This window comes from Vulpes vulpes, chromosome 10, assembly GCF_048418805.1.
Source record: "Vulpes vulpes isolate BD-2025 chromosome 10, VulVul3, whole genome shotgun sequence".
NCBI lineage: Eukaryota > Metazoa > Chordata > Mammalia > Carnivora > Canidae > Vulpes > Vulpes vulpes.
In genome coordinates, this window is record NC_132789.1 from 54365487 (window position 1) to 54389431 (window position 23945).

At 38.4% G+C, this 23945-nt stretch overlaps 1 protein-coding gene across 9 annotated transcripts in view; it reads right to left on the reverse strand.

Annotated features, from left to right (window-relative positions):
* Positions 1–23945, reverse strand: part of ST3GAL3 (ST3 beta-galactoside alpha-2,3-sialyltransferase 3) — a 198327-nt gene that overhangs the window by 148528 nt on the left and 25854 nt on the right. The window contains exons 2-3 of one of the 9 annotated variants that reach the window (XM_072724230.1): positions 21860–21962; positions 10829–10886 (exon numbers count right to left, since the gene is read on the reverse strand). The exons of 7 other annotated variants lie outside the window; for them this stretch is intronic. In XM_072724230.1, the coding sequence (XP_072580331.1) occupies positions 10829–10847 (19 nt within the window). In that variant the 5' untranslated portion in view covers positions 10848–10886; positions 21860–21962. The remainder of the gene's footprint in view (positions 1–10828; positions 10887–21859; positions 21963–23945) is intronic. One more of the 9 variants, XM_025992030.2, reaches the window with a different exon arrangement.

Sequence of the window (23945 nt, forward strand, 5' to 3'; positions counted from 1 at the left end):
CAGGTTCCCTCCATTACCCAAAAGTGGAATGTTCCTATGAAATCTTTCATAAGCCAAAATGGCATACAGTGAAGAAGCACTTAACCATTAATTTATATAGAAAAATGTTTGAGCGTCCCCGACCCAAAAATATAACCCCTCTAGGCCTTTCTGACACCTTAGGGCACATCTTGCTAAAGGATGCACAAAATAAATTGAGCAAAAGTGCAGATGCTCACAGACACAGTTCAATGCTATAGGCGGCTTGATGATGACACACTGAAGGAGCTTGGAGGTGCCACTCTTGTTGCTTAGAGTTCGCGCTGCCTTTATAATAGTTTGCTGCAAAACACTGCATGTCTTTTTCTCTTTTTGTCTTTTTTTTTTTTTCCCATGAAAGCAAAAATCCTCTTCAGAGTTCCCTCAGAGAAAGCAGGTACTAATAATGTAGGTCTTTCGTAAAAGTGAAGTGGCTAACACGAACTTTTGAAAAACCAGGAGATACCTGTATCTTTGGTGAAATGGCTATTCAGATCCTTTGCCCATTTGAAAAATTGGTTTGTCTTTTGATTATTGAGTTATAAGAGTTATACGTTCTATTTTTTTCCCCATCTTTTCCATTGAGAATAAAAGGTTTCCAACCACTTAAAAGAGTATTGATTGTTCTTTTTTCTATAGCAAAAAGTAACCACCAAAACTAGTTTCAAGCTTATCCAAATCAATGACAGATTCACACCATAATACAGGCTTTTGAAAAGCCAGACAATCAACAACAGCTTCACTTCAATGACTATGCTTCTGAAAGCCATCCCATTCAACAACAATCTTACTCAGACAACTGAGTAAAGGTCACAGCGAAAGGTCAACCAATCCCTAAACGCTCTTACTTCTGAAAGTCTACCATGGCCTGAACGCCATTCTTTTGAAGACTCTAGAATAAACCACTGGTTCTTAAATTTCTGGTATCAGGACCATTTTACATCCTTAAAACTTACTGAGAACTCTAAGGAGGGTCTATATGTGTGGGTGAATAATATTTACTATACCAGAAATAAAAAGAAATGTTTAAATACTAATTTAAAATTTATAATAAGCCCATTAAATATTATCATAAACAATATAATTTTATGAAAAAAGAACTTTCTAAAAATATGAGTAGGAAAAGAGTGGCACTGTTTTACATTTGTACAATGTCTTTAATTTACAACTTTATAAAAGTGTGGATTCTCATCAATTTCCACCTTCACTCTGTTGTGAAACATTGTTTCTTTTTTTTTAAGATTTTATTTATTTATTCATAGACACAGAGAAAGAGGCAGAGACACAGGCAGAGGGAGAAGCAGGCTCCACGCAGGAAGCCCGATGCGGGACTCGATCCCTGGTCTCCAGGATCACACCCCAGGCTGCAGGCGGCGCCAAACCGCTGCGCCACCGGGGCTGCCCGAAACACTGTTTTAAATGCATGAAAAAAAAATTCTGGCCTCTCACAGATACATGATTAGAAGAGGGAGAGGTGAAGAAGGAGGAGGAGGAAGATGAGGGAGAGGTATTATAATAACCTTTTCAGATGTTTATGGATATTCCTCTTTGATGCTATACCAAAAGTCAAAAAGTGGTAGTTTCTTAAAGGTTAGAGGCAATACTGAATCTGAAACCATACCAGTAAACATTTTCATACTTTATCACATTAACATCCACTGGTCTCACGCTTTGAACAAAGCTTTTCACCATGCATGAACTGTGAGCATCAGAACAGCGGGCTTTTGGACATTATTAGTTCACTGAGTTATATAGAACTTCCAATGCTTTCATATTCATTAATCCATATTTTTAAAAAATCACATTTGTAGGGCACCTGGGCGGCTCAACATCAATGCAAATGTCAACACGGTTCAACAGCCAACCAATATTTTATCATCAATGTGAGAATACTTTTTTTTAAAGACTTCTTTTTTTTTTAAGATGTATTCATTTTAGAGGAGAGGGGCAGAGGGAAAAGGAGAATCTCAAACAGACTCTGTGATGAGCATGGAGCCCGATGTGGGGCTCGATCCCATGATCCCAAGATCACAACCTGAGCTGAAACACCCAACCGACTGCACCACCCAGGAGCCCCAACATGAAAATACTCTTGATAAAAAAAAAAAAAAAGAAAAGAAAATACTCTTGATCAAACTCTGAAAATTACTGCTACAAGACAGCTCTCTGCTTTGTCTAGAGAGACTGTGTCCCACACAAGCACAGTTCTCCTCGCTCCAACTACCAGTACATTCAACAATTTTGGTTGATGTTAAGTGTTGGCCTCCTCTGGCAAAATCATTTGTTTGACTTTCCTGCCTTCTGTTTATTCTCATTACATTTTTCCTTCTGTTGGCTTTTGAGTCATGCACTTTCCACACTCTATTTGCATGGCGGTTAACCTAGAAATCTTACCTGCATGTAAAACTTAAAACTCTAAATTTATCAATATATTTAACCCTCCTACTAAACAACACAAGAAAAATACTTTAACTCTTAACATTTCTCAGATATGCTATTGCTGGCTAGTGGTAGAGTTCTCTCCCTTTGTTCTTATAATGCCAAACACTGTGCAATACTGTCATTTCTTTTTCTATGGCCATCTTGAACTTCAATTTCCCCACATGCCTACTGTTCCCTTTGCTCACCATTCCCCCCTGCACCTTCCTTCTAGGATCATTTTCTTTACTCTGATGTTGATACTCTCCAAGTGCCTTTACTGAGTATCTGTTAGTGTGAACTTCCTTCAACATTTGTCTCATTCTTGAAACATGGTTTAGCTGCAAATACAAGTTCTAGGCTGACAGTTGTTTTCTTTACACACAATAAAATAGCTCACTGTCTCTGGCTTTTATTGCTACTCTTGAGGAGACAATTATCAGTCCAACTCTTGTTCCTTGGACAGTAATCAGTCTTTTTTCTCTGGCTATTCTTTTTTTTTTTTTTTTTAAGATTTTATTTATGTATTCATGAGAGACAGAGAGAGATAGAGAGAGAGGCAGAGACAGAAAGAAGCAGGCTCCATGCAGGGAGCCCGACGTGGGACTCGATCCCGGGACTCCAGGATCACGCCCTGGGCCGAAGGCAGGCACTCAACCGCTGAGCTACCCAAGGATCCCTCTCTGGCTATTCTTAAAAACAGTATCACCAAGGTATAAACTAACATACAATAAACTGTCCATATAGAAAGTGTACATCATGAATTTTAACATTAACCCATGAAATCATCATCACAATTACAATAAATATATCAACCCCCAAAGTTTCCCCTTGCCTCTTTACTTCCACTCCTCACCCCACCCCATTACCATGCTACCCTTGGTCTGCTCCTTGTCACTATAAATAAGTTTGCCTGTTATAAATAGAGTCATATTTTATGTACTCATCTGTGTCTGGCTTCTTTCACTCAGCACAATCATTGTGAGATTATTCCATGTTATTTGTGTATCAGAAGTTCATTCCTTTTCTGTAACTATGTGAGGTGATAGATGTTATGTAAATTTATTGTGATTACTTCACAATATATACATATATCAAGTCATCATGCTCTACACCTAAAACCAATACAATGCTGTATGTCAATTATGTCTCATAAAACTGGAAAAAACAGCTCATTTTTTTAGGTCATTCCTTTTTAATTAATTAATTTATTTATTTATTATTTATTTATTTATTTTAGGTCATTCCTTTTTAATACTGAGTTGCATTCCCTTGTATGGATGTACCACCATTTACCTACTGATTGATCTTTGAGTTATTTCTAGTTTCAGCTTTTACAAATAAACCTGCAATGAACATGCATGTACAAGTCTTCGTATGAACATATGCTTTCACTCCTCTTGGATAGGAGTGGTTGGGGGTGTTTAATGTTTTAAAAAATTGCCAAACTATTTTTCCAAGCAGTTATACCATTTTACATTCCCACCAGTAGGTGTTATGGTTGTTCCAATCCTGAACACCTGATATGGTCCATCTTTTAAATTTTAGCCATTCTAAAGAGTTTAGAGTAGGAGCACCTCGGTGGCTCAGTGGTTGAGCATCTACCTTTGGCTCAGGGGGTGATCCCGGGGTCCTGGGATCGAGTCCTGCATTAGGCTCCCTGCAAGGAGCCTGTTTCTCCCTTTGCCTGTGTCTCTGCCTATCTCTCTGGGTCTTTCATGAATAAATAAAATCTTAAAAAAAAAGTTTAGAGTAATATTTCATTGTGGTTTTAATTTCCATTTTCTCCTAATGACTAATCATGTTGAGAATCTGTCCATGTGCTCACAATGCCATCCACACATCTACTTTAGTAAAGTGTGGATTCACATCTTTGCCCATTTTTAACTGGCTCTTTGTCTTATTACTAAGTTGTAAAAGGTCTATAAATTCAAAATGCAAGTTATTTACTGTACATATGGTTTGTAAAATTTTCTCTCAGCCTGTGGCTTGCCTTTAAATTTTTGGAACAATGTCAGGGCACCTGGGTGGCTCAGTCTGTTAAGTGTAAGACTCTCGATTTCAGCTCAGGTCATGATCTCAGGTCATGAGGTCATGCCCTGCCTCAGGCTCTGCACTCAGCACAGAATCTGCTTGAGGATTCTCTCTCTCTCCCTCTCCTTCTGCCCCCTCCTCCAATCTCTGTCTTTTTCTCAAATAAAATATTTTTTAAAAATCTTTTAATGTTTTTAGAAGAGCAAAATTTTTTACTGTTGATGAAGCCCAATTTATTAATTTTTTTCTTTTTTTTTCTTTTTCTTTTTTTTTTTTTTTATCCTCCTTAAGAAATCTTTAGCAAACCTGGGTGGCTCTGTCGGTTGAGCATCCAACTCTTGATTTTGCCTCAGGTCATGGTTTCAGGGTTGTGGGATCAAGCCCTGGGTAAGGCTCCACACTCAGTGAGGACTCTGCTTGGTTTTTCTCACCCTCTGTCCCCTCTCCCTGATCACGTACTTTCTCTCTCTCTAAAATAAATAAATAAATATTGTAAAAAATCTTTAGCAAACTCAAGGTTACTAAGATTCTCCTCTATATTTTGTTCTAGGAGTTTCAGTTTTAGCACTTCCATTTAGATTTGTGATACATTTTAAATTTGGGGATCCCTGGTTGGCGCAGCGGTTTGGCGCCTGCCTGCCTTTGGCCCAGGGCGCGATCCTGGAGACCCGGGATCGAATCCCACGTCGGGCTCCCGGTGCATGGAGCCTGCTTCTCCCTCTGCCTGTATCTCTGCCTCTCTCTCTCTCTCTGTGTGACTATCATAAATAAATAAAAATTAAAAAAAAAAATAAATAAAATAAATTAATCTTGTATATGGGGAGAAACACAAGTCAAGTTTTGCCTGTTTACTACCATTTATTGAAAAAATTATACTTTTTCTATTGAACTGCCTTGGCACCTTTATCAAAAATCAATTGGCTATTAAATGAATAAGTCAGAGGAATAAAAGGCACAGCATAAAGAATACAGTCAATGATATCGTTACAGAGATGAAACAGGACAGGTGGTATCTACACTTGTGGTGAATACAGCATCATATGTAAACTTGTCAAATCACTAAGTTGCATACCTGAAGCTAATGTAACATTGTGTCAACTATGCCCAAATTTAAAAAAAAGTTTTTAATAAAAAAAATTCCATTGGCCATATATGTGTGGGTCTATTACTTGACTGTTTTCTATTCCATTCGCTTTAATACCATCAGCATTCTATTGTGATTATTGTAGCTTTATAAGTTTTTGAAAGCAGGTAGTAAATAAATCCTGCAATTTATTTATTTTTTTCTAGTATTTATTTTTAAGTAAGCTTTACACCCAACTTGGGGCTTCAACTCACAACCTCAAAATCAAAAGTCGAATGCTCCACTGACTGAGCCAGCCAGGTGTCCCTGTTATTTTTTAAAACTGTTTTGACTATTTTAAATTCTCTGTATTTGCATATAAACTTTAGAGTCAGTTAGCAATTTCTACCAAAAAATAAATTAAAAAAAAAAAAAGCCTACCAAGCCTTCTGGAATTTTTTTTTTTTTAAGATTTTATTTATTTATTCATGAGAGACATACAGAGAAAGAGAGGCAGAGACACAGACAGAGGGAGAAGCAGGCTCCACGCAGGGAGCCGGATGTGGGATTCAATCCCAGGTCTCCAGGATCCGGCCCTGGGCTGAAGGCGGCGCTAAACTGCTGAGCCACCCAGGCTGCCCTGCCTTTTGGAATTTTTATTGGAAATGTGTTGAAGCTTAAAACAAACTGGGGAGACTCAGTATCTTAATATCATGCCTTCTGCTCCATGAATACGGTGTATCTTTATTTCAATTTTCTTTCATTTCTCATGCAGCAATGTTTTTCAGTGTACATACTAGCTATTTGGCTCCCTAGAGGGTCTTTTCATTCTGCACTCAGGCTATCCTCCTAACCATCACAGAATGTACAGGCACACAGAAATAAATATCCAACCACATTGAGGGAATGCAAGGAACCCTATGGAAAATAGTATTAATCAAGTCATAAATTATATTCCACTTTTTTTTCATTTCCTTCCTCCTACAGAGGCATACACTCTATTACTTAATATATATATTTGCTGATGTTCTTTTAATATGTATGTTTGATATGCATTTACTTTTTCTTATCAACTTTATCCAGGAATAATTTATATACAATAAACTGCTTTAATTTACTGTATACAATATGAAGAGTATTGACAGTTGTATACATTCACAAAACCACTGCCATCATCAAGACACAGAACATTTCTATCAATCCCAAAAAATTCCTATACCCTTTTGCAATCCATCCCTCATTTCACATTTCATCGAAGGGAACAATCTGCTTTTAATAACTAATAATTAGTTTGTATTTTATATAAATGTAGCCATATAATATGTACTTTTCTTGGTCTGATTTCCTCTGCTCAGAGTACTGTTTGACATTCATCCACGATGTTGCATGTATCAAGGCTGTTCCTTTTCATTGTGAAATGGTACTTCACTGTCTAAATATACCACATTTGTTTATCCATTCACCTGTTTATAGACATTTAGGTTGGTTTCCAGTTTAGAGCTCCTGGGAATAAACCTGCTTTGAGCATTCACGTACAGATCTTTATGTAGTCATCTGCTTTTATTTTTCTCAGGTAAATATTGAAGAGTGGAGTACTCTGTCATTTGGCAGGTATATGTATAACTTTTTAAGATACTGCCAAACTGGTTTCCAAAGTCGTTGAACAATTTTATATTCACAACAGTAACAGGAGAGATCCATTTATTCCATATTCTTGCTAACACTTTATCTTTTTCTAAAACTGAAGTCATCTTAATTGGTATCTAATGTTACCTGTGGTTTTAATTTGTATTTCTATAATGAGTAACAATGTTGAGAATTTTTTCCTGTGTTTATTGGCCATTCCTACATCTTCTTTTGTAAAGTGTCTCTTTAAATCTTTTACCCATTTTGATTAAGCTGTTTACCTTCTTATTAACTTACGAGAATTTTTAAATATACTTTAGATACAAACATAGGCATGTGCTGAATATTTCATAACTGAATATTGTATGTACAAGTACTGAATATTCATTCCCATTCTATGGCTTGTCTTTTCATTTCCTTAGTGGTGTTTTTTAAAGGGCAAACATTTTTAATTTTGATAAAGCTTAATTTATCAAATTTTAATTTTATGGCTCATGTTTTTTGTACCCTAAGAAGTCCTCGTATGCCTGTCTTTTTAATTTATAGAAAAATGGCATTGTGTTGTTTCAGTTTTTACTTAAACTGTGTTTTTAACGTCCCATCCATGTTGTTTTGTGTATATTGGATCTGTTATTTTTAACAGCTGTAAATCATTACATGATATAAATACCCTACTTTTTGCCTATTCACCCCTACCCCTAGGATGGAAGCACACTCATTTTCCAACTCCCTGGACACACAAATAATGCATGTAACTGTTAAGTGCCATGGGATGGATGGATGGATATATATATATGATATATATATATATATATCATATATATATATCATATATATAGACTTGCTGAGCTAAATGACATGTTGATTAATTATTACAACTGTGCTCCAGAATGGCTTTGCTAGCCTACTTTCCCTCCAGCAAAGAATACTGGTTACTATATTCTCACATTCCTACCAACACTTGCCATTATCCAGCTAACTATTTTTTGTCAGTCTAAGAGATATAAAGTAGTATCTTGTTAATAAATATTTTAATATTTGTTATAGCCCACGAGTTTGAATATCTATTCCTATGCCTAGCCTATGGGTTTCTTATTCTGTAAATTCTTTGTTCTAATTCTTTGCCCATTTTCTTTCCTTCTTTTTTGTTTTAGATTTATTTGAGGGTGGGAGCAGAGGGAAAAGGATAAGACTCCATGCTGAGCACGGAGCTGCAGGGGGCTCGATCTCACAACCCTAAATTACAACCTGAGCCAAAATCAAATCAGTGGCTTAACTGACTAAGCCACCCAGGCACCTCCTCTCTGCCCATTTTCTACTGGAAATGCTGCCTTTTTCTTCTTAATTTGCAGGAATTCCTTGTGTATTCTAAATATCAACCCTAGCAATTTTTTTAAAATTTTAGTTCCAGTACAGTTAACATACAAATATTGAAGTTTTTGGGGCGCCTGGGTGGCTCAGTTCACTGGTCATCAGCCTTTGGCTCAGGTCATGATTCCAGAGTCCTGGAGTCAACCCCCACGTCGGGCTCCTGCTCAGTGGGGAGTCTTCTCTCTCTGCCTCTCCTCCTGCTTGTGCTCCCTCTCTCTCGAATGAATAAATAAAATCTTTAAAAAAATAATTAAAATGCTCTTCTCCCAGCATATTATCTGCATATTAACTGTCTATGATGTCTTCAATGACATAAAAATCTCAATGAGGGATCCCTGGGTGGCGCAGCGGTTTGGCACCGGTCTTTGGCCCAGGGCGCGATCCTGGAAACCCGGGATCGAATCCCACGTCGGGCTCCCGGTGCATGGAGCCTGCTTCTCCCTCTGCCTATGTCTCTGCCTCTCTCTCTCTCTCTCTCTCTCTCTCTCTCTCCGTGACTATCATAAATAAATTAAAAAAAAAAAAAGGAAAACATTTAAAAAAAATAAAAAAATAAAAAAAAAATAAAAATCTCAATGAACATTCTGTGCACACTTGGAACAAATGTATAGTCTGGCATTATTTTGTAAAGTGTTCTATAAATGTCAATTAGGTAAAGGTAGTTGCTTAGATCTTCTATATCCTTACAGATTTTTGACCTGTTTTATTAATTACTGAGAGAAGGGTATTAATATACTTGAGCATCATTGTGGATTTGTCCCTTTCTCCTCCCTAGGCTTAACAGTTTTTGCTTAATGAAGTTGGATACTTTCTGAGTAGGCACATACATATTTATGTATGTCTTTCTGATAAATTGCTTTTTGACCATTATGTAATGACACTCTGCAATCTCTTGTAATACTCTTGCTTAAGGTATGTGCTGAAACTAATACAGCTACGTCAGCTTCTCTATGCTTATTGTTTATTTTCCTTCCTTTTAATTTGAACCTGTTATGGTATTTGGTTTTTTGTAAGATTTATTTATTTATTTTCAAAAGAGAGAGCATGTGGTGTGGGGCATGGGAGCGGAGGAGAGACAGAGAGAGGGAAGGAGACACTCAAGCAGACTGGGTGCTGAGTGCAGAGCCTGATGCAGGGCTCAATCTCACAACCCCGAGATCACAACCTGAGCTGAAACCAAGAGTAGGATGCCCAACCAACTGTGTTCCCCAGGTGTCCCTACTTTGACCCTTTTTTTTTTTAAGATTTTATTTATTGAGGATCCCTAGGTGGCTCAGCAGTTCAGTACCTGCCTTTGGCCCAGGGCATGATCCTGGAGTCCCGGGATCGAGTCCCACATCGGGCTCCTGGCATGGAGCCCACTTCTCCCTCTGCCTGTGTCTCTACCTCTCTCTCTCTCTCTCTATCATGAATAAATAAACAAAATCTTTTAAATATATGTTTTAAATATAAGATTTTATTTATTTATTCATGAGAGACACAAAGAGAGAGGGAGAGACATAGGCAGAGGGAGAAGCAGGCTCCCAGCAAGGAGCCAGATGTGGAACTCAATCCCAGGACCCCAGGATCATGACTTGAGCCAAAGGCTCAATCACTGAGCCACTCAGGTGTCCCTAAGCCTGTTTTTAAACTTAAAATATAGGTCTCTTATATCAAAACATACATCATGCTTTGTTAACAATTTTGACAATTTCTGGCTTTAGCTGGAGCTTTAATACATTCACATGTAAATGTAACTGTTGATACTCAAGAGTAAGTCAACTATCTTACCATTTGTTTTTCATTTCTCTCATCTGTTTTGTGCTTTTATATTGCTATTTAATTGCTTTCTTTGGGGTTAACTAGATTTTTTTTAGTGCTTTTTATTTCTTCTTCGGCTTCTTAGATATATATTTGGGAGGGGATTGTTGTTGTTTTTATTAATTTTTTTTCTAGTAGTTGTTTTACCAAGGAGTTCTATTAAGGAATACACATCTTTACCTTATCAGAGTCTATGTAGAATCAATATAATACCTCTTCATATCGGATAGTTCATTCCTCTTATTTTAACTCTTTCTTCATCTTACACACAACATTCCTACTTCCCACTTATTTTTCACAAATGTAATAACCTTACAACATAAGGTTCCATTTAGCTCCTCTCTCCCCATTCCTTGTGCAAATTTTGTCACAGCTTACTTCTACATATATTCTAAACCTCATTCTATGTGGTTATTATTTTTGCCTTAATCAACTGTCTTTTAAGCAAATTTTAAGAAAAAAACAGAAAAGAGCCTTTTGTATTTGCCCATTATTTACCTTTTCCAGTGATCTTCATTTTTTCCTATAGATCCAAGTTTCCATCTGGTCTCCCGTCCTATTGTCCCAAAGGACATCCATTAGTATTTTTTATAATGCTGTCTGCTAACAACCAATTCTCTTTTATTTGAAAAAATACCTTCATTTCATCCTTGTTTTAAAAGGATATTTTCAACAGATAAAGAATTCTGGAACAACAGGTGTTTTGGTATTTTTCTTTCAGCACGTTAAAGATCTTCATTGTGTTAACTCCACTATTTATGATGAAGGGTCAGTGGGATTTCTTACCCACATATATAACGTTTCTTTTTCTCCACTTTCAAGATTTTCATGTTAGATTTCAGATGCTTGACTATGATAAACCTAGATTTTCCCAATATTTATCCTTTAAGTTTGCTGAAGATCTGTTAAGTCAATTGTTTTCACCAAATTTAGGAAGTTTCCAGACATTACATCTTTAATTTTTTCCTGTCCAATACTCATATAGATCAGATAATTTTATATTGTAACACAGCCCCCTGAGACGATTCATTTTTCTTCAATATTTTTTCTTTCTGTGATGGGATAATTTTTATTGCACTCCAGTTCACTGACTTCTGTTATATTCAATCTACTGGTACATGAAATCTTCATTTTCCGTTCCTATACTTCTCAGTACTATAATTTGCTCCCTTTTTAATGGTTTTCTCTCCTGAGACTACTTAACTGTTCACTGTATTTTTAATTCTTTAAATTACTTATAATAGCTACATTGCTAAGTCCAATATCTGAGCCATCTCATCTATAGACTTTTTCATGAATATGGGTCACAATTTCCCGTGTGTTTGTATGTTTGGTAACTTTTAACACTGACCACTGTGGATATCGCTTGAAGAAACTATGAATACTGACCACTGTCAGTTTGTATTTTCTTTAATAAGAATTTTAAAAATCTTATTTAAATTCAATATAATTACCAAATAATGTATTATTAGTTTCAGAGATAGAGGTCAGTGATTCATCGGTCTTATATAACACCCAGGACTCATTATCTCACGTGCCCTCCTTAATGTCTATCACCCAGTTACCCCATCCTCTGACCACCTCCCCTCAGTTTATTTCCTATGACTAAGAGTTTTTATGGTTTGTCTCCCTCTCTGATTTCATCTTGTTTTACTTTTGCCTCCCTTCCCCTATGATCTTGTTTCTTAAATTCCACATATGAATGAGATCATGACAATCGTCTTTCTTTGATATACCTTTTTCACTAAGCATAATATCCTCCAGTTCCATCCACATCATTGCAAATGGCAAGATTTCTTTTTTTGATGGCTGAGTAGTATTCAACTGTATATATACCACCTCTATATCCATTCATCTGTTGATGGACATCTGGGCTCTTTCCAAGTCTGGCTATTGTGAACATTGCTGCTATAAACACTTAGGGTGCAGGCACCCCTTCAAATCACTACATTTGTATCTTGGGGGTAAATACCCAGTAGTGCAATTACTGGGTCATAGGGTAGCTCTATTTTCAACTTCTTAAGGAATCTCTATACTGTTTTCTGGAGTGGCTAAACCAGCTTGCATTTCCACCAACAATGTAAGAGGGATTCCTTTTCTCTGCATCCTCACCATCATCTTGCTTCCTGACTTGAGAGAGAGAGAGAGAGAGGCAGAGACACAGGCAGAGGGAGAAGCAGGCTCCATGCACCGGGAGCCCGACGTGGGATTCGATCCCAGGTCTCCAGGATCGCGCCCTGGGCCAAAGGCAGGCACTTAACCGCTGCGCCACCCAGGGATCCCTCATTGTGGTTTTGAATTGTATTTCCCTGATGCCAAATAATGTTGAGCATTTTTTTCATGTGTCTGTTGGCCATTTGCATGTCTTCTTTGAAGAAAGGTCTGTTCATGTCTTCTGCCTATTTCTTGGTTGGGTTATTTGTTCTTTGGGTGTTGAGTTTGAGAAGTTCTTTACAGATTTTGGATAAGTAGGGCAGCCCAGGTGGCTCAGCAGTTTAGCGCTGCCTTCGGTCCAGGGTGTGATCCAAGAGATCCAGGATCGAATCCCATGTCAGGCTCCCATGGAGCTTGCTTCTCCCTCTGCCCGCCCCCCCACCGCCTCTCTCTCATGAATAAATAAAATATTTTTAAAAAAGGATTTTGGACAACTAGCCCTTTATCTGATGTGTCATTTGTAAATATCTTCTCCCATTCTGTCAGTTGTCTTTTGGTTTTGTCACCAATTTTCTTTGTTGTGCAAAACCATTTTATCTTGATGAAGTCCCAACAGTTCATTTTTGCCCTTGTTTCCCTTGTCTCCATTTCCCTTGCCTCTGGAGACGTATCTAGCAAGAACTTGCTGTGGCTAAGGTCACAAAGGTTGCTGCCTGTGTTCTCCTCTAAGATTTTGATGGATTCTTATCTCACAATTAAGTCTTTCATCCATTTTGAGCCTATTTTTTTGGATGGTGTGAAGAAATGGGCCAGTTTATTCTTCTGCATGTGGCTACCTAATTTTCCCAACACTATTTGTTGAAGAGACAGTCTTTTATCTATTGCAATAGATATTCTTTTCTGCTTTGTCAAAGATTAGCTGACCATAGAGGGTCCTTTCTGAATTCTCTATTCTGTTCCATTAATCTGTGTGTCTGTTTTTGTGCCAGTACCATACTGTCTTGATGATTACAGCTCTGTAATGGAGCTTGAAGTCCAGAATTGTGATGCCACCAGTTTGGGTTTTATCAACATTCCTTGGTTATTCTGGCTCTTTTCTGGTTCCATACAAATTTTAGGATTATTTATTCCAGCTCTGGAAAATAAGTTGATGGAATTTTGATAGGGATTGCATGGAATGTATAGATCGCTCTAAGTAGCATAGGTATTTTAACAATATTTGTTCTTCCAATCCATGGGCATGGAATGTTTTTTCAGGTGTTTGTATCTCCCTCAATTTCTTTCATGAGTGTTCTATAGTTTTCTGAGCACAGATCCTTTGCCTCTTTGTTTAGGTTTATTCCTAAAGTCATCTTATGGTTTTGGGTGCAATTATAAATGGGACTGACTCATTAATTTCTCCTTCTTCTGCCTCATTGTTAATGTACAGAAATGCAACTGATTTCTGTGCATCGATTTTATACCCTGCCACGCTGCTGAATTCCTGTGTGAGTGCTAGCAATTTTGAGGTGGAGTCTTTTGGATTTTCCACATAGAGTATCATGTCATCTGCAAAGAGTGAGAGTTTGACTTCTTTGCCAACGCAGATGCCTTTTTATTTCTTTTTGTTGTCTGACTGCTGAGGCTAGATCTTCTGGTACTATGTTGAACAACAGTGTTGAGAGTGGACATCCCTGCTGTGTTCCTGACCTTAGGGGGAAAACACTGTTTTTCTTCATTGAGGATATTTGCTGTGATCTTTTTGTATATGGCTTTTACGAGATTGAGGTATGTTCCCTCTGTCCCTACACTGTGAAGAGTTTTAACCAAGGAAGGATGTTGTACTTTGTCAAATGCTTTTTCTGCATCTATTAAGAGGATCCTATGGTTCTTGTCCTTTCTTTATTAAAGTAGTGTATCACAGATTGATTTGCAGATGTTGAACTACCCTTGCAGCCCAGGAATAAATCCCACTTGGTCGTGATGAATAATCCTTTTAATGTACTGTTGAATTCTATTGGCTAGTATTTTAGTGAGAATTTTTGCATCCATGTTCATCAGGGATATTGGTCTATAATTCTCCTTTTTGGTGGGGTCTCTGTCAGGTTTTGGGATTAAGGTAATGTGGGCCTCATAGAAAGAGTTTGGAAGTTTTCCAGTTCTTTTTTTGAAACAGCTTCAAAAGAATAGGTATTCACTATTCTTTAAATGTTTGTAGCATTCCACTGGGAAGCCATCTGTCCCTGGACTCATTTGTTGGGAGATTGTTTTAATACTGCTTCAATTTCCTTGCTGGTTATGGGTCTGTTCAGGTTTTCTATTTCTTCCTGTTTCACTTTTGGTAAATACGTCTCTAGGATGCATCCATTTCTTCCAGATTGCCTAATTTTTTGGCATATAATTGTTCATGATATGTTCTTATAATTGTTTGTATTTCTTCAGTGTTGGTTGTGATCTCTCTTCTTTCATTCATGATTTTATTTATTTGGGTCCTTTCTCTTTTCTTTTTGATAAATCTGTCCAGGGGTTTATCAATCTTATTAATTCTTTCAAAGAACCAGGTCTTAGTTTCATTGATCTGTTCTACTGTTCTTTTGGTTTCTCTTTCATGGATTCTCCTCTAATCTTATTTCTCTTCTCCTCTAATCTTTATTATTTCTCTTCTCCTGCTGGGTTTAGGCTTTATTTGCTGTTTCTCCAGCACACTTAGGTATAAGGTTAGGTTGTGTAGTTGAGACCTTTCTTGTTTTTTGAGAAAGGCTGGACTGCTAAATATTTTCCTCTTAGGACTGCCTTTGTTGCATCCCAAAGGTTTCAACAGTTGTATTTTCTTTTTCATTTGTTTCCTGAATTTTTAAATTCTTCTTTAATTTCCTGGTTGATCCATTCATTCTTTGATAGGATGTTCTTTAGCCTTCATGTATATGAGTCCTTTCCAAATTTCCTCTTGTGATTGAGTTCCAGTTTCAAAGCATTGTGGTCTGGAAATATATAGGGAATGATCCCAATCTTTTGGTACTCATTGAGGCCTGATTTGTGACTCAGTATGTGATTTATTCTGAAGAATGTTCCACGTCCACTTGAGAAGAATGTGTTTTGTTGCTTTAGGATAGAATGCTCTGAATATATCTGTGAAGTCTATCTGGTCCTGTGTGTCATTCAAAGCCCTTGTTTCCTTGCTTATCTTCAGTTTAGGTTATCTATCCACTGCAGTGAGTGGGGTGTTAAAGTCCCCTACTATTATTGTATTATTATCAGTGTGTTGAATTTTGCTATTAATTGCCTTATATAATTGGCTGCTCCCGTGTTAGGGGCATAAATTTTCACAATTGCTAGATCTTGTTGGTTAGAGCCTTTAATTATGATATAGTGTCCTTCCTCATCTTTCACTACAGTCTTTGGTTTAAAATTGAATTTTTCTGATATATGATTGCCACTCCAGCTTTCTATTCATGTCCATTAGCATGATAAATGGTTTTCCACCCCCTCACTTTCAATCTGGAGGTGTCTTTGGGTCTAAAATGAGTCCCTTTTAAAAATTAATTAATTAATTAATTAATTAATTAATTAATTAATTAAAATTAGTCTCTTGCAGACAGCATATTGATGGATCTTGCTTTTTTAATTCAATCTGATACCCTGCATGTTTTGATTGGGGCATTTAGTCCATTTACATTCAGAATATGAATTTAGTGTCATTGTATTACCTGTAAAGTCACTGTTTCTGTATGTTGTTCTGTTCTTTCTGGTCTATGTTATTTTGGGGCTCTCTTTTCACTTCACCTCAAGGATCCCCTTTAATATTTCTTGCAAGGCTGGTTTGGTAATCACTTTTTTTTTTTTTTTTAATTCTTTTAGTTTCTGTTTGTCCTGGAAGCTTTTTATCTATTTTGAATGACACTCTAGCTGGATAAAGTATTCCTGGCTGCATATTTCCCTCATTTAGCACCCTGAATTTATCATGCCAGTCCTTTCTGGCCTGCCAGGTCTGTGGATAGATGCTGCCAGTCTAATGTTTCTATCCTTGTAGGTTATGGACTTCTTGGCAAAGCTGCTTTCAGGATTTTCTCTTTGTTTCTGAGATTTCCAAGCTTCACTATTATATGTTAGGGTGCTTATCTATTTTTATTGATTTTGAGGGGGGTTCCCTGTGCCTCATGGACTTGGTTGGATACCTGTTTCCTTCCCCAGAGTAGGGAAATTCTCTGCTATAATTTCCTCCAATCGGGATCCCTGGGTGGCGCAGCGGTTTGGTGCCTGCCTTTGGCCCAGGGCGCGATCCTGGAGACCCGGGATTGAATCCCATATCAGGCTCCCGGTGCATGAAGCCTGCTTCTCCCTCCGCCTGTGTCTCTGCCTCTCTCTCTCTCTGTGACTATCATAAATAAATAAAAATTAAAAAAATAATAATAAAATGTTCAAAATAGAGCTTCTGCCTCCCCCCTCCCCTTTAAAAAAAAATAATAATAATAATTTCCTCCAATCTACCTTCTGCCTGACTCTACTCTTCTTATAGGATCCCAATTATTCTAATATTGTTTTATTTTATGGTACCCACTTATCTCTTGATTTCCTCCCTCGAGATCCAGTAATTGTTTATCTTTTTCTCAGACAGCTTCTTTATTCTCCATCATTTTGTCCTCTATATAACTAATTCTCTCTTCTGCCTCATTTATCCTAGCAGTTAGAGCCTCTATTGTATATTGCATCTCACTAATAGCCTTTTTTATTTCGACTTGAGTAAATTTTAGTTCTTTCATTTCTCCAGAAACGGATTCTCTAGTGTCCTCTATGCTTTTTTCAAGCCTAGCTAGTATCTTTATAATCAATATTCTGAACCCCAGTTCTGACATCTTACTTTTGTCCATACTAATTATATCCCTGGCAGTCAGTACTGCTTCTTGTTCTTTTTTTAATTTTTATTTTTTTTAAGGATTTAATTTATTTTTTCATGACAGACACAGAGAGAGAGAGGGGCAAGGACACAGGCAGAGGGAGAAGCAGGCTCCATGCAGAGAGCCCAGCGTGGGACTCGATCCGGGGACTCCAGGATGATGCCCTGGGCTCAAGGTAGTGCTAAACTGCTGAGCCACCCAGTCTGCCCTCTTGTTCGCTTTTCTGAGGTGAGTTTTTCCATCCTTCATTTTGTCCAGAGAAGAACAGATGAATGAGAGAACAAAATACTGAAATGGCAACAACCCCAGAGAAATATACACTAAGCAAATCAGAAAAGACCCAAAATTGAAAAATAAATAAATAATAAACAAAAACAAAGAGAGAATATAATCAGACAGAGGAACAGAAACAGGAGCAATACACTGGTTCTCATGTGTATTTTGGCCCATTTATTAGAAAACTAGATCCCAAAATTGTAACAAAAGAAAAACCTGTATGTACCCCCCACCCCGACAAAAAAATTTAAATACAATGAAAGGATAGTCTGTAACTGTAAAACTAAAGAGTAAAAGCCAAAAAAAAGGAAGTAGAAGGAGATCCCTGGGTGGCTCAGCAGTTTAGTGCCTGCCTTTGGTCCAGGGCAGATCCTGGAGTCCCGGGATCGAGTCTCACATCGGGATCCCTGCATGGAGCCTGCTTTTCCCTCTGCCTGTGTCTTTGCCTGTCTCTGTGTCTCTCATAAAATAAAATCTTTTTTAAAATACATAAATAAAAATTTTAAAAACTCTGACCTAGCTACAAAAGCCAAAGTTGATTTGACTAATGCTCCATTTAGATAATGTCAAAGCAAACACAATTAGGTTTAAGATGTACAAGACTGACTTAGTAATACCCCAAGAGTTTCTTTCCGGTCACTGTATTTAAAATTTGGGTCATTTCTCTCAGAGAAAGCATCTGACAAAGTACAACAGCCATTCATGATAAAAAACCCTCAACAGGGCAGCCCAGGTGGCTCAGCGGTTTAGTGCTGCCTTCAGCCCAGGGCGTGATCCTAGAGACCCCGATCGAGTCCCATGTCGGGCTCCCTGCATGGAACCTGCTTCTCTCTATGCGTCTCTCTCTCTGTCTCTCATGAATAAATAAAATATCAAAAAAAGAAGAAGGAGGAGGAGGAGGAATATAAACAGACAAGTGAGCAGAACAGAGCAATACACCACATCCTGAGTGTATTTTGGTCAGTTGGTTAGAAGAGACTACATCTCAAAATTGTAAAGAAAGAAAAAGATACATGTATACAAAACAAAAATTAAATACACTAAAAAGACAGAATGTAACTGTAGAGATGAAAATTAAAAACGACTTTAACAAAAAAGAAAAAGAAGAAGAAAAAAGAAAAGAAGTGAATATAATTAGATAAGTGAAGAGAACAGAGCCATACACTAGATTCTGGCTGTATTTTGGTCTGTTAGAAGAGCCTGCATCCCAAAATTATAAAGAAAAACATATATATATATATATATATAAAACATATATATATATATTACATATATATATGCTATATACATATATATACAAAAATAGAATTATTTTTTTAAATGATTTTATTTATTCATAGAGACACAGAAAGAGAGAGAGAGAGGCAGAGGCACAGGCAGAGGGAGAAGCAGGCTCCATGCAGGGAGCCTGATGTGGGACTCGATCCAGGGTCCCCAGGATCAAACCCCAGGCTGCAGGCGGCGCTAAACCGCTGCGCCACCAGGGCTGCCCACAAAAATAGAATTAAATATAACGAAAGGGTAGAATGCAATTGTGAAGTGAGAATTTAAAAATATTTTTTAAAAAGAAAACAGTTGGGATCCCTGGGTGGCGCAGCGGTTTGGCGCCTGCCTTTGGCCCAGGGCGTGATCCTGGAGACCCGGGATCGAATCCCACGTCGGGCTCCCGGTGCATGGAGCCTGCTTCTCCCTCTGCCTGTGTCTCTGCCTCTCTCTCTCTCTCTGTGACTATCATAAATAAATAAATAAAATTTAAAAAAAAAAAAGAAAAAGAAAACAGTTTTATTTTGATAAAATAAGAAATTGGTTGGAAAAGGAACGAGAAATAGAATTAAAATTGGAAAACTAAAGAATCGTGGGGGACCATTTGCTTCAACGTGGATGGAACTGGAGGGTATTATGCTGAGTGCAGTAAGTCAATCGGAGAAGGACAAACGTGTATGTTCTCATTCATTTGGGGAATATAAATAATAGTGAAAGGGAATATAAAGGAAGGGAGAAGAAATGTGTGGGAAATATCAGGAAGGGAGACAGAACATAAAGACTCCTAACTCTGGGAAACGAACTAGGGGTGGTGGAAGGGGAGGAGGGAGGGGGGTGGGGGGGAATGGGTGACGGGCACTGAGGGGGACACTTGACGGGATGAGCACTGGGTGTTATTCTGTATGTTGGTAAATTGAACACCAATAAAAATTAATTTATTAAAAAAAAAAAGAATAGTGGGGGAAAAAAACCCATAAATTCTATATGACATATACCCGTAGCACTGGAAATTTAAAGTTCTCAATGTTTGAATGGTAAACTTGGCCTTGGCTGGATGTTCTTGTTGATCTTCTGGGGAAGGAGCCTGTTGTTGATTCTTAGGTGTCTTTGCCCCAGGCGGAACTGTAACTTGCCAGGGGGCCAGGCTAAGTAATCGGTTTGGGATTGCTCTATGTGGCTTTTGTTCCCTGAAGGCTTTCCACAAAGCTTCAGAGGATGAGAATGAAAAGGGCAGCCTCCCAATCTCCAGCCCCAGAATCTACAGCTCAGGGCCCCACTCCTCAGTGCACCCTCAGGGAAAAGCAGTCAGTCACTCCTGTCTCCCGGGTCTCTGTCCCTGCTCACCCAACCTGTGACCCAGCATCTCTATCTCAGGCACACAACTCCATCTGGAGTCCCCAAACCCTGCAGACTCCTGCAGCACACTCTCACACTGCTCCTCCAGAGGGAAGAAGAAGGGGTGGGGTGTCTCCCTGCTTCTGCTGCCAGCTGGGCCCCTGCTCAGACAGCAGTTCAGTTCGTGGTTTATGCTCCACCACCCCCGGCGCCCCCCACTGGCTGAGAGCCCACTCCTGGGCTCCTTGATTGCAGCTAGCTTCCCAACCCGATGCCTGGGAACTTGCTGCACTCAGGCACACCCCCACCCCCGTCTTCCTATGACCTCAGGGATCTTGAGACCACACTGTCCCACCTAGGATTCCACTCCCGCTTCACTGCCTGAGCACCTTCCAGGCCAGGATGTCCTGCACCAAAGCAGACTTCTAAAAGTTCTGATTTTAGAACTGGTGCTCCGCTGCCAGAGGCTCCCTCCCCTCTGCGGTTTACCTTCCCATATATCGCCTGAGTCACTTCTCTGCACTTCTTACCTTGCAGAAAGAGGTCGCTTTTTTATTTGTAGAGTCCTAGCTATTCTTTTCTTAGATCTTTGGTTGAGTTCACAGGTGTTCAGAATAATTTAATAGCTATCTAGCTGAATTCCTGAGACCAGATGGAACTAAAGTCTCCTACTCTGCCATCTTGGACTCTCTCCTTTTGATGCGTATTTTAACAGGTTGTTCAATTACTGCCTGACCACCTTGAATTTGTGTAGGAATGAGTCTACGCTATGTTTTTGTGTATCTGAGGAAATCCATGGTATTTTTTACTTCTCTAACTTGATGGGACCCAACATTCAAAATCTGCATTGCAGGGGCTTGGTTATACTCTTGTTAGGGTGAGTCTTGAGTAGATCTTATTCTTTATTCTTAAGGCCTGGCCTTTCCAGCACCTTCATGCCAGGGGTAGTAAAGTATTAATGAGATTTCTCCACTCTGCAGGGCTATCACTTCAAAGTCCCTGACTCTTCAGCTGCCCACAACACTGCTTGACCTCCACTCCCATTCTGTGTGCATGGTTATACTCAGATGGTTTTGCCCTGTGCATATTATACAGCCCAGTCCCCAGCTACAGACTCCAAGGAACTGCCTCTGCCCCCAGACTTCCGAGACCCTGTCTCTGAGCAATTTCCTACTCAGTGATGACCCATCTCATGGACTCCAACCACTTCAGCTGCCCTGAAGTCTGATCTCTGCCTTGTTAGCCAAGTGGAAGCACTGCAGTGTTTAGATTCCAGTTCTCTGAACAAGGTTGGGAAACTGTTCCGCCCCCCTCCAAAGAGAACCGTGGAGCTCACCTCACAAGTTTCCTTTCCTTAGGGACTAAATTTTATACTGCCTACTGTCCACTACTTGACAAGAGTTGCTTCATTTATTTTGTCCAGTTTCAGAACTATAGAGAGGCTAGCCCAATACCAGTTATGCCTTTATCAATAAGAAGCAGAGGGTTACCCTCAGCTACAAGCTAAAAATGCCAGCCTCTATTTCATTTTTAAGATGGAAAACTAATAGTTAATATAATTTCTTAGGTCTATTAAGTTAAACTGAATCTACCCTTCTCCCAATATCAGATCCAAAATTCAACTTACTTGCCAGATGGTACTCTCCATAGTAATCAGATCAATAATGCATATTTTATAATCTCTCCAATTATGATCTTTTGTAAATATAGGCAAGAACACAGAGGAGTTGCTGTAATGATAAACATGATAGTATGAATTTTTAAAGGTCTCATAAGAAATTAATCCTACTCCTATAAAATATCCACTTTATGAAATACAAATAGATAAAAATAGTAAAATACGTAAAGTTTCCATGAAATGGACCACAGGTATTAAGTCTACTGATAGGAGACAACTGCCCAACTCTCCTACAAGGCCTGACCTGAATAAAGCATCAGATCCAAGGGAAATGTCAGTATTTTGTCTCCATTTTGGAGATGAAGAAACTGAAGTACACCCAATTCCTTCCAAGACTGTGTTGATTTGTTCATTGAGTTAAAGATATGTACATATATTTTTTATCATATTATGTGTGTTTACATGTACACACATACATAAAATATAATTTTACAGTACTTTTTTATTAAGACTTTAAGATTTTATTTATTTATCTGACACACAGAGAGAGAGAGAGAGAGAAAGAGAGAGTGAGCACTCACAAGCAGGAGGAGCAGGAGAGGGAGAAGGAGAAGCACGCTTCCCATCAAGCATGGAGCCCGATGTGGGGCTCGATCCTAGGACCCTGGTACCATGACCTGAGCTGAAGGTAGATGCTTAAGCAACTGAGCCATCCAGGTGCCCCAAGACTATTTTTTTTTTAGAACAGTATTAGGTTCACAGCAAAGTGAGGGGAAAGTACAGGGATTTCTCTTATATCTCCAGCCCCCACATATGTATATCCTCCCCCATTATTGATATCCCTCATCAGAGTGGTATACTTTTAAAAGTGATGAACCTACACTGACACATCATAATTACCTAAAGTCCATAGTTTACGTAAGGGTTTATGCTTAGTGTTGTGTATTCTATGTGTCTGGACAAAAGTACAAAAACATATTCATCATTATGATACCATACAGATTGATCACTCTAAAAATTCTCTATGACTTGCTTGTACATCACTCCCTTCATTGCCAACCATTAATCTTTTTTACTGTCCCCATAGTTTTGCCTTTTCCAGAAATGTCATATAGTTGGAATCACACAGTATGTAGCATTTTCAGATTGGCTTCTTTCACTTAAAAATATGCATGTAAGGCTCTTCCATAACTTTTCATAACTTGATAGTTTATTTAGTTTTAGCACTTAATAATATTTCATTGTATGGATCTATCACAGTTTATCCATTCAACTACTAAAGGACATCTCAGTTGCTTCCAAGTTTTGGCAATTATGAATATAACTGCTATAAACATCCGTATGCAGGGTTTTTTTGTGAATATAAGCTTTCAATTCCTTTTGGTAAATACTAAGGAATGTGACTGCTGGATCACAGAGTTATCTTTAGTATTATAAGAAACTCCCAAACTGTTTTCCAAAGTCACTGTACCATTATGCATTCCCACCAGCAATGATTGAGAGGTCCTGGTGCTCCAAACCTTGCCAGCATGCGGTGTTATCAGTGTTCTGGATTTTGGCTATTCTAATAGGTATATAGTGGTATCTGAGTGTTGTGGTTGTTTTGTTTGTTTGAAACAGGCTCCAATGTACAATGTGGGGCTGAACTCATGACCCAGAGATCAAGACATGTTCTACCCACTGAACCACCCAGGCACCCCAAGCTATAGGACTTTTAAAAACAGGTTGAGGGGTGTCTGGGTGACTCAGTTGGTTAAGCATTCAACTCCTGATCTCAGCTTGGGTCTCGATCCCAGGGTCATAAGTTTAGGCCCTGCACTGGGCTCCATGTTAGGCTTGGAGCCTACTTAATAAAGAAAAAACATTTTTTTTTTTAATTTGAAAACAGGTTAATAACTAGATCAATCTTATACTTAAAGCCTTTCATGTTGAGCATCTGACCCAAGTCCTAGCAATCTGACCAAGACTTAATCACACATAGCTAGCTCTAAGCTGCTCAAAACAAAGCAGTTTGCATCCTGCCACAGTATGTCTCAGGATTAACAAAATCATAAAATTTTCCATCTGGAGGGGACTCCATGCTCCAACATGGCAT